The 12,205-nt window shown below is 35.8% G+C and overlaps 1 protein-coding gene across 1 annotated transcript in view; it reads right to left on the bottom strand.

The window, feature by feature from the left end:
• LOC128025039 (parafibromin) overlaps positions 1-9,408 on the bottom strand; it is a 30,121-nt gene extending 20,713 nt beyond the window's left edge. The window contains exons 1-10 of the mRNA XM_052611020.1: positions 9,243-9,408; positions 8,570-8,675; positions 8,207-8,276; positions 8,057-8,119; positions 7,847-7,899; positions 7,655-7,743; positions 7,084-7,297; positions 6,361-6,459; positions 3,899-3,977; positions 2,428-2,492 (exon numbers count right to left, since the gene is read on the bottom strand). Of these exons, the coding sequence (XP_052466980.1) occupies positions 2,428-2,492; positions 3,899-3,977; positions 6,361-6,459; positions 7,084-7,297; positions 7,655-7,743; positions 7,847-7,899; positions 8,057-8,119; positions 8,207-8,276; positions 8,570-8,675; positions 9,243-9,373 (969 nt within the window). The 5' untranslated portion in view covers positions 9,374-9,408. The remainder of the gene's footprint in view (positions 1-2,427; positions 2,493-3,898; positions 3,978-6,360; positions 6,460-7,083; positions 7,298-7,654; positions 7,744-7,846; positions 7,900-8,056; positions 8,120-8,206; positions 8,277-8,569; positions 8,676-9,242) is intronic.
• Positions 9,409-12,205: the final 2,797 nt, after the last annotated feature.

The following is a 12,205-nucleotide window of genomic DNA, read 5'->3' as shown; positions in this document are numbered from 1 at the left end:
CAAGATCTTGATTCATTGGGTATGGAGTCATGACAAAGGAGAGGGATCAGCCACAAACTACACGGGAGGAGGCTGTTAAAAGATCTTAAAGGAGTCATATGATGAGATTAAAATTTCAAAATTCAATGATACAATATAAAAGACCAAAATAAAATCAAAACCCTAATCAACAGCTTAATCATGATAAGCAATTTTAAAGAGGTGGGTTTTCAACAGTTTCTTAAAAGAATTTTGTGTAGGAGCACTTCGAACATTCAAAAGAAAGCATATTCCATAACCTCGGAGTGGCACGAGAGAAGGCTCTCTGTCCCATAGTTTTTAATCTGGAGTGGGGCTGATAAAGAATAAGAGAATCAGCAGAGCGAAGAGGACGAGAAGGTATGTACGGGGTAACTAAATCACTAACATAAGGAGCCAATTTAAAACAAGTGTTTAAGCATTTTAAACTCAATACGTGATTGAACTGGAAGCCAGTGAAAGTTGCAGAGGACACCACTGATGTGCTGAATGCAGAACTGTTCAGCTGTGCTGATGGCACATCGATATTTGATATTAATCTGGATCAACATATGCTACATCTGTGAACACACATTTTCTGCAATGTCACGTGTCAAGTCACGCTTCTGGGCATCCGTACAGACTGCAACTTTCAATCGCAACTTCATTTTTGTTACTCCTTTCATGCCAAATTTAGAAAAATTGGTCTGCTCCCGACAGCATCAGGGGTTTTATTAATGGTGAGTATTAATACTTATTAATTTATTTATGAGGGACTGGGGTCTGGTCCGTACAATCAACTACGATCTCTAATAAGTGTATAAATAAAGAATAATTGTTAAAACTTTTTCATTTTATTTTTAAGTCTAAATACTCACTCTGCTCATGTTGCGATTGGACATTAGGGTCCCGCCATAAGTAGGGTTGGGTATCGTTTGAGCTTTTTCCGATACTTTTAAAATGGTACCGGTGCCTAAACGGTGCCAGAAACGATACTTAAAAATAAAAAAAAAGCCACAAAAACTATGGATAACATTAAAGAGCACTACAAAATATTTAAAATAAATCCATAGCTTTCACACACTCCTTGGATACTCTCATTTCCCAAGCTGTGCATCCCTTACTCTAAGGCTAATAAATGTATTTGATGATCTGGGTCATTGTTTAATAGAAAACCACATATGATGTTTCTACTGTATCTCGGTCAATCACTCTGATATTTAGTTAAAATGAGTGTGGTCTGTTACTGGCTTTAATCAGTTCTGTGAATTACTGTATGCTCATTCTTTATAAATAGCATCAATGTTGTTTGTAAAGTACAGTCTTAGGCACATTAGTATTTTCACCCTGAAAAAGGGTTTTATAAGCCAGTTATTTATATATTTTGCTGTAGTATGTCAGCAGGAAATATCAGTTTACATTTACAAACATTTTGCCATTAATTTTAATAATAATCTAGTGAGATTGTTGAATGCACAAGCAGTCCGACAACAGACTGCCTAAGGCTAAGACTTTTGCACAGTAGTGCATGTATAAAGCACGTTTAATTAAACTAAATATATTTAAATAATTTTAATTAAAAGTATGGTTCATATGTGTTAAGAGCTAGTTTTTCGCTGGAGAAAACAGCGTGAGGAGTGAGGAGCAGTGAACGGATCGAAAACTTTACAGTAGATGAGAAACCGATTGCTCCATTGTGACCTTTTGTTAACTATATATGAAGAACTGCACAGATACAGATATTCTAACAATCTATCGATGAACACACACCTTGTGTCTTCTGTTTGAGTCCGCTTAGTGTTGCTCTTGTTTTATTATGAAATTTAAGTGGAATGACTGAGGCGATCGCGAATTTGTGTACAGTTTATGGCGCTAAATGCTATTAAAAAAAGCTAAAAAAGCCTAGCGACGCCTGTACTTCATGTCTACATTTCGGAGAACCAGGACAAATATTTCAATCGATTGCTCAGACATTTAAGAGACACCAAAATGAGGCTCCAAAATCTGCGTTCTGATTCGGTTCGGTGCATACCGGTTCCATAGGTACCCAACCCTAGCCATAAGTGACATGGAGTAAATGAAAACATGCAAGGACTGAGGTATCCAGATATACACTCTTTAAAATAATGTATTCTTCTGTAAGATAGTCATGACAATAATCTGAATTTGTAAAAAAGCTATCTTTTAAAGTCTATTAAAATAAATGCATGCAATTAAAGGCTTGGCAAACTGAAAAAGAAACAGGCGGAGCATAGATTTGCCCATCTACACAAAATATGTTTTTGATGAACCTATATATATTTCAATGAACTGGACCAAATAAATCCAATGAATAAACCGGTCTGTTTCATAAATTGAAGGCTTCATTGCTGACTGGTTCTAGAGCACAGACATGTCAAAAAAAAAAAAAAAAAATTCATATAAACTCACCGTCACAGACTTCAGTGTCATGCCATGGTAAGTTCCCATAGTGTCGATTTTGAAACCCTCCGTTTCTGTAAAAAAAATAAATAAATTATACATGTCTTATTCAACTGAAAAACACAAAATGCAAAGAAATCTAGGTGCATTCTGAAATCAATTTGTAGTTCATGAAATTAAACTTATTTTATTTCATTGCATCATAACATTATAGTTGAACCACTGATGGCATATGGGACTATTCTGATGAGGTCTTCCATACATTTCTGGACCTTGACACTGTTATTTACTTGGCAGTTAATGAGACAGTCACAAGCCTCCCGGTTTTTATCCAAAATATCTTAAATCATATTCAGAAGACCAACTAAGCTTTTACGGGTTAGGAACGACATGGGGGTATGTTGGGCCCTTTAACATCAGGCAAACATTGTATTCACAGGTGAGCATATAAATATCATGCATACCACTGCTGGTGAACAGGCTGGTGTAATACAGTTATGTCTAAAAAGGTCTGACATATACGAATAGCGTGAGGTTATCAGCACATTCTGGCGAGACCAGTTAGATCTCATCACACCCCGATAAACTAGTGCTGTCAAATGATTAAATCATCCAAAATAAAAGTTTTTGTTTTCATGTGTGTGTGGTGTATGTTTATTATGTATTAAACAATACAGATACTTGGATCACTAGAATGTGACTATTTATACTATTTTTAAGATTTTCAATGACAAAATGGGTCTTTTAAACAATGTACAAAAAGTAAAACAATGCAGTTGTATTAAGACATTTTAACTAATCTAGGGCTGTAACTAATGATTATTTTGGTAATCAAGTAATCTACTGATTATTTTGACAACTGATTAATATGATATGATAATACACATGCTATGGCTCTAAAACCATTGGAATTATTGTACAAACAAGCAATTAATTTTAGATTAAAAAAGATTGTTTTCACCATTGTCATATTAAATACACATAACCTGCTTAGCTGGGAAAACATCACATCATTATAAGAGATGGCTTCTTCATAACCAACTATGTGAACATTAATGTAATTTATATATGTTAATAAGCTGCTATTTATTTTAATTGTTTTGGACAAAGTTGGTAGGTGGACTCGAAAGTGATCAAGATTTTTTTTTTTTTTTTTTAAGAGAACTTTAAGCCCTGTATTTTTGTTTATTTTAATACATATATACACCTACATATATATTTTTTAATATATACATGCATATTTGTGTAGTTATAAACATGTCACTTAAGTTCAATAAGATTCAACAAAAGATGGCAGCCTGTTTAAATTTTTTTTTTTTTTTTATTCAGATAGATGTTACGTCATACTAAAAGTGCTACTTCTACATTTCCTCGATCGGGTACTAAAGAAGATTTTTTTTTATTGGCTGTGCAAATATCATTAAAATCACCAGATTTAGTTTGGCCTTTGAAGCACCAAACATGTTGAAGTCCAACTTACCTTCTTTTCCTTTGAATCGCTCCTGATCGTATCTGTTGTAGGCAGCTGGGACTGGCTGTTTATTTCTTACTGCTGGATCCTATGGGATAAAAACAATTGTTAAAGGGGTCCTATGATGGGATATATTCCTAAAACACCGTTTAAACACGCCCCCAACATGTCTACATCACTGTGTGGGAGGATTTGCATAACACAGTGCAAATATATACTCAAAGAAAGAAGGCGTAACTTATTCCCACTGTTGTTTTGTTGCCGCCGCCACCATGTTGTGCAGACACTGTTTGTTTTGTTAATTGTTAGTACATTTTTTGGTCTTCCAAAAGAGGACAACTAGAAATCAGCAGATACGTTTTAAGTAACACCCAAATATTTGAGTGTGTGCAGCACATTTTACGGAGGAAAGTTTCCTGAACCTGTTGAGGGTCATAACTTTTTAAGTTGTCTGACAAGTACAGCTGAACCAATTTCCCTATTTTAAATACTAAGGGACCTATTTTAACGATCTGAAACGCAAGTGTCAAAGCGCGAAGCGCAAGTAACTTTGTGGGCGGGTCTCGGCGCTGTTGCTATTTTCCCGGCGGGATAAATGGCTCTTGCGCCCGGCGCAAATCTAAAGTGGGTTGGTCTGAAGTAGCTTCATTATTCATAGGTGTGGTTTGGGCGTAACGTGAAATAAACCAATCAGAGCTTCATCCAACATTCCCTTTAAAAGCAGGTGCGCAAGTTCCATTATGGATTGCTATTATTATGGCGTATTTACCAGGCGCACGCCAGGAGCGGTTCACAGCCGAGGAGACTGATGTTCTTGTAAGAGCAGTGAAAGACAGAGAAGTTGTGTTGTATGGGGATGGGAGAAACCCACCCAAAATACACCACAATGATTTCCGTCATCTCATGTGTTAATATTTATGATTTGCAAAAATAACTGTTGCATCTGTGTAGATTACATGAGCAAAGTGTATGCGTGTTGTGCACGCTATACATTATGGTCAAGAATGCGCCCTTAAAATAGCATAATGAACAACGCGCAACGCGCCAATGACTTTAGACTAGTTTTTTTCTGGTCAGTGGCGCAATTGTTTAATGGAACAGCAAAATAGCACCAGGGATTGTTTGCGCCGGAACACGCCTCCTTTTTTTGCGCTGAACCGCCCAGGGAGCGCAAGTTCATTCACTAGTTTAGCGACGTGCTTCTGTGGAGGGAAAAGCGCGCTTTGCGCGGGTGCAAAATAGGAATGACATATGCGTCGGTGTACAAAATCAATTGCGCTGGGTGCAAGATAGGGCCCTAAACCTTAGAAAGTAACAATAAAATAATATAAAAATAACCAAAAGTGCTTTATTTGGTAAAGTAGTTGTATTTAATCGTAACACTCCATCATCATTAACTAACTCTGATTGTTTTAAAACCTTTCTGCTGTTGAACATAAAAGTTATGTTGAAGAATATGGGTAACCAAAGAGTTGGTGGTTGGGACAACATGAGTGTGAGATAACGGAGTAAATTAATTTTGGGGTACACTTTCCCTTTAATGGCACGAGGCAGCAGGTTTGGCACGGTCACTTTCAGACCTGCACGTGTCTAAATATACAGGCACGCATCTTTCTCTCAATTGTTTACTTTCACTTTAGATACACCAACTGCGTTTATATATAAACCTTGCTCTTTTTTCTTTGCTTTTTTGACGGTATTAGAGCAATCCGATGCGAAAGATAACTGAAAAATATTAAGAACCATTTTAAAAGCAGATTGTGGAAACATTTTAATCGTCCATGATCAAAATAGCGAACATATTCCTGATAAATAAAAAAAATGAAATACTACCAAAACAGATTTAGTTGAACAACTACACTTGTGTTAATCTTTCAAAATCATTATTTCTTATTTGTCTTTTTTATAGATGGTAATTTTGCACTGTAAAGTAAACATGTAACAGTGGCATATAGCATCATTCTTGTTTTGTAATGAAAGTTTACAGACAAAAAACCCCACCAACAACTAATTTTTCCTGTTAAGTAGAGATGTAACGATTCACAACTCACGATTCGATTTTCTCACGATTATTATTTTTTTTATTAGATTGAAGACATTATAAAGTAAATGAAAAGGTGTCTTTTTTAGGCTATTGGAGCACATTTCTTTGTGAAATTGAAATAATTAAACTAAACAGATTTTAAAACAAACAAGTAACAAATAAAATAAATCTCTATATATGAACAAACTAAGGCTGTGCTCTTTCCATTTAAAATTAACTGCTGTGCCCAGGTGAAAGTTTGTTATGAAAGCCAAGTGAAGAGTTTTGAAGAAGTGTTTTTAAGTATTGAGGAATGTATCCAAGCAATTGTTAATTAGCGTTTGAAGTTCTATATATATAAAAAAATATATATTCTGATATACAGCAGATGAGGAAACGAACCACAAACACTCGCACATTAATAAAGCGTCTCTGATTGTGTACTCACCACCTGTGTTTGGTTCTGGGTCTGTCTCTGTTCAGGGGCTCGACCTTCCTCCCGCGCCTTCACTGATTGTAGGATGGCAAATATATTTTTGGAGAAATTCTACAACATCAAAAGATCATCATGTTCAGGAGTTCATATTCTTTATACATGGCTTTTAACCAAGTTATGAGTTAACTAACCATTCAAAATCCAACCCTTACAAAATAACCCAAACTAGACAACAGCTTGATCAGTGAAACACCTCCACCCGCAGGACAACCGTTTTAGATTTCAGAACCACCAAAACACAAGATGCTATAATCCAGATATAATATATCATTTTAATTAAACAATAAATCGTAGGAAAAATATAATAGTATTAACTACAGATGTAAATAATTTTATTTGGCCAATAAATCATTTGTAACAAATATAAATGTATATAAAAAAAGAAATGAAAACAATGTACAAACTCATCTGTGTACAACAATTTACAATATATTGAGATTTTTTTTTTTTGGCCAATAAATGTTCATCGGCTGCAAATTTTGAAAAATCAGAACAATTCACTCCAACTTGATACACAATTTGATTAAATGTTTATTAATTCATTAAAATACATTTAAAAGATATTGTGGCAGCAGAGTAAATAATTACAGAGACATTGGTAGGAAAGCCTAAGGTCCACGATGGCATTTATTTATATGTTTGTCTTAATGGACAGCCCTGAGTGTCTCCTCTTACCTTGCCGGTGCTCTGTAAAATGGTGGTCCTCGTCCGCCACACTCTCTCTCGACTCACAATGTCTCGGGTCACGTCCACTTCAGCATCCACGAAGCTTCTCTGTTTCTGGGTGATGTCATCGTCCAGGTCAGTCTTGATGGTGGAGCGCTTCTTGGCCATGATCTTGGCCTTGATAGCAGCGATCTTCTCCACAGACATGGCTTCAGACAGAGACCTGAGATCAGAAGAAGAATTACAAACTAGGAGAACTAAACGGTTAAGATATGACAAGCTGTTATATTGTGAATTATAATAAAAAGGCAATGTTAGGCAATCGCTTCAACATTGATTAAATTTACTGAACTACACAGCTTTACTGGGTTTATATAACTAATTACACACAAATTATAAAAATGTCATTTAGAAAATGTATTGAAGGGAATAGTCAATCTAAAAATGAAAATGGTCATCATTTAGTATTTTTCCAAACCGGTATGCATTATTATCTTCTGCTGAACACAAAAGATATAGGAAAACCTTGTGTCCATATTTTTGCTCACGATGTTAAAACGTTGGATCAGTTTGATCATACCTGATCTGATCTGTCTGCACAATGCTTTCCTTATGACCCTCGAGACGCGCGGCCAGACGCTCCTTATCCAGACGCACACGCTCTTCATCCTGAGAAGCACATGCACAAATCATAAGCAGCATCCAGGCATATTGCTTTACAGCATTTCAAACAGATCTTTTTTTTGTATTGAAGTTTTAAAACGCTTCTTACTTCAACCCGAGGCTTTTTGGCCTCTGAAGACACTTCATCTGCTGCCCTTTTAACTGTTAAAACAATTGCAATTTATTGCCAGGATACGGCTCAAATAGAGAGACTTTTGACTATTTTATCATATTATAACATGCCCTAAAATAAAGAACAAATTATGGCCTGTTATGATTTTTTTTTTTATATCAAAAATACACTAAAAAAACCACACACCTTGCGTCGGCCTTTGTAAACCAATCTCAATGGGTGCACTTCTGTCGATGCTTGTTGATGATGCTGTAAAATTAATTGACAAACAGATAAATAAGTGTTGTTTAATAAAGAGCTTGAACACTAATGTCTGTGATTCCTCGTCACACTTACAGCTTTCTCCATTGAGATAAGACAGCAAGTCTTTTCTATCGGGTCGTCTTACAACAGGGATGTTCTCTGTCTGCAATCACAAAAGCAGGCTTATGTTTTACTTTTCAACCACCTGTGCACTCAAACAACATTATTAAAGAAAACCATTGAGATTAGGATATTTCCTTTTATAGATTAAGCTTTAATTGAAACCTGAATATAAAAGAACAATTGCATCACAAAAAAAACTATTGACTTCTCTGAGAGGCAAGGTTTAAATGTATGTAAATATCATGAAAACAAAAATGGCAATAGTAATAATAAAATGAATACACTTTGATCACATTTTAAAGTGCGTGCTATAAACTGTGCATCTGTACTCACTGCAGCTCTCCGCACATACGAAGGGTGAGGAAGATGCACATTGTTGAGCAGGAACAGAATCGAGTCAAGAGTGTAGTACTCTTTAGGCTGTCCCTCTTTTCCAGTTCTGTAATTAAATTGCATGTTTAAAAAAAATCTGGGAACCTTTCAAAAAGATACATTTTCATCAAAATGGGTTACAAAGCACAGCAACCTCAGACAAACCTTAAACAGGACACATAAAAAATATATACATTATAACGTTACCATAAACACAACAAACAAAAGAACAGTGTAAGGTGATACTTTTATTATCACATGGGTCTTTACGTGTTACTCCAGTGTACCTTAAGGTATATTATGTCCAAAAACATTGAAAACATTGCGGTACCAAGTTAGTTTGGATTATAAAGTTTGAAACAATAACGATTCAACAGTGTCACAAATGAGAAGTTGTTGCGCAAGCCTAAATGCTTTCTGTGCAAACAGCTCAGTGTGTTTTAAACAACAACCAACAGATTAGTTACAGTCTCCCAGTGTTTGACACATAACTACTGTGAGTTACAGACACAAAACTCTTTATTATGTACAAGAACACTTCAACACAACACGAGTTTAGCAGCAGCGTATTAGCAGCTAAAGCAGCTCGGCTCAAAACAACACGAAGAACCGAGCGGATGAAGCGCACACTTACCCCCAAATAACATAGTTAGTTTTGACATTTTTAGGCCAGGAGAATTCTCCGAAAATAACTTCATCCCCTTTCGCAACGATCTCCTTTTTCTGGATGTTGTACAGGCGAAGAACACTCAGCACGTCCGCCATGATCGCGCCTCCTCATTACGAGTGTTTTATTTAAGACCCAGAAACTTCTCAGCGGAGGGCTGGCTCAAATAGCGCCAATATAAAATGAATTAATCAGAATGTTATTTGATCGTATTTGTTGATCTTCGACCGTAAAATATACAGCGTAAACAGGTTAATTAAACGGTTCATTTATAAGCGAATATAATTTAAGTATTAAAAAGTATTTAAGACTTGAATGGCCAGCTCAGGCAAATCTGGGGCAGCTACACCGAACAGACTCGGAGACCACTTTCAAATATCAAAACAAAAACAACACAAATTAATAAAAATAAACTTTGTTAACTTGTTATTATGTTAACTACAAGGACAAATAAAACATAAATATGGAAAATAAATTTCATTTTTGTAAAATCATGAGAGCACAGCCTTTCATTATTTGTTAGATTTATTATCCCTTAATTCAAGAGGTTTAGATCTAAATGATATGTAATATTACACAAACAGGAACATTCAGTATTATATCTCGAAAATAACAGGTAGTTATTGTCTACAGAAGTTTTAGTGTTTGTTAGTTTGTGTCTACATTTTCTTTACGTAATAATAATCACCTAGCAGCTTCAGCAAAATTACTATCTTGACCTTAAGAGACACAAAGAGCAACAGACAACGGAAAAAAAATGAACTTTCTACACATTTAAAATGAATCTAGAAGCAACATCCATTAACAAGCTCTATCAGTCAAATGCATACACCCCTTAGTTATTTAGTTGATCAAAAAGTGTGCCAAAGAGTAGACATTAAAATGTTCAAGTCTTAAGACATGAGTGTCAAGGCTCTATTGATTCATAATAAAAGGTTATTTGCATATATCAAATATCAAGTTACAGGACCACAGAACATGTGCGGTATTTCAATATTAAACATTAACGACGAGTCTAGTAATTTAGGCTACATGGGTTTCTGAGAACACCAGATTTACATTTCAGTGATCTCACAAATGTATTTTGCTGTATATTTCTCGACCATTTTTGTGGAAGACCTATGTAGTAGGGATGGGCAATACCATATATTTTGTTCTCGGTACGATACCGATACTTTTGATGGCCATTATCATCGATACCGATACAATACTTCTAAACTGAACTTTTAGATTACGAGCACAATGGGTAATAATACCTACTTAACTTTATATTTGAAATGCATTTTAACATTCAATACGCCTTAATTGCAACTTATTAGGTTATATGTTTGCTTACACATGGTGTAAATATGTTTACTGTAGTGGTAGCCAAGGAAATCTACAAATACTATAGTTAAACTATCTTTACTTCACCGTGATTTATTGTCATAAGGGACTTCAAGTAATACGCTGTTGCATGCATAAAATACAACCATTTTATTCGGAGAGCATTGATACTTTCGATACTCACATCAGTATCGATTTATCGCTACTTCAGGATCGATTTGCCCATCCCTACTATGGAGAACTTTCAGCTTGAGGTGTAGTTTTTCATGGCATCTAATTAACATGAATTAACATGAATTACAAACAATGAGTAAGGTCTCTAAATATATCACAATCAGTTTAGAAAATACACTGCTTTTCTGAAAAAAGAAAAGACAATACAAAAAGGACAAAAAAAGGACAAAAATGAACAAAACTACAGTAGAAAAAGTAATTTATGAATTATCATTATCATTATCATTTATGAATTATTACATGACAATTTTGAAGAAATTCCTGCTTTAACTCAGCATAGACAAATTAAAGTGATTAAAAGTGACAGTAGGCTAATCCAGAGAAATCCAGAAACAAATGAATGCTTACAGTTTCCACAAAAACAAACAAACAAACAAAAAAAAAACATTAAGCAGCACAACTGTGTTCAACATGGATTATAATTATGTCTGTCAAAATGAATGCGTTGTATATATTATACATTTATGCATTTATCAGACACTTTTATCCAAAGTGACTTACAGTGTGTGACGAGTGGGGCGGGGCCGAGGGATGTGGGAACCATAGAGAGTGAAAGAAATGGACACACCGACCCCATTGGAACTCAATTGAGACAAGTGAAGCCCATTTTTAGCATTTTTTAGCACTTCCGTTTCTGACGCGCAGACTCAAACGAATCTTGACGACATCAGCAACCTGTCTGACAGATGTAAATCTTCTAAGTGGCTTTGCGTGCAAACTGCCATCGTTAATCTTACAGAGACGGCGAGCTTGAGCGGTGAGTTCTTTTGCGTGAGTGAGCAGGAGTAAGTATTCAGATTAATTATTTTGTATAGTATTTTAAAATGTAACACCAGTATGCCATATTAAGTTAATTGCCTGCGAGCTTCTCCTCCTGTCTGTACGGTAATGCGACAGAGAGTCGAGTGGTTATGACGCAATCGTTAGCCTATTTTTTACAAAAACTGTTTATACGGGGCCATAATGTAACATAGAAGGTAATGGAACCCTTTATACATCGTCGTGTATCTTTAAAAATAAAAAATGGACAAACGGAGTCTTTAAACGCCTCAGATGTAAAGTTATTCGCTGTCAAAGTGACGCCAAAATGAATGGGAGTCAATGGGAATGCTAACGCAAGTGAAGTTCTGCTACAAGATGGCGGCACGCAGCCGACTTCAACTTCAGGTCGACTTCCTTGCCGCCTGGTGGGAACGAGCGAGGCCGGTGGAGTGACTGGGAAATGAGCGACACCTGCGACCCACCACCGGTCTCGAGTCCCACAGAGGAAATGGAAGGATATAAAACTGGAGCGACGACAGTGAAGGACGAGAGAGGACCAGGCCTTGGCTTTTAGTTGGGTTTGATTTTTATTAGTGCGCATCAGTCGT

Source organism: Carassius gibelio, chromosome A2 (assembly GCF_023724105.1).
Source record: "Carassius gibelio isolate Cgi1373 ecotype wild population from Czech Republic chromosome A2, carGib1.2-hapl.c, whole genome shotgun sequence".
NCBI classification, from domain to species: Eukaryota; Metazoa; Chordata; class Actinopteri; order Cypriniformes; family Cyprinidae; genus Carassius; species Carassius gibelio.
The sequence above is the reverse complement of the archived record's forward strand: the minus strand, read 5'-3'. Positions and strand labels throughout refer to the sequence as shown.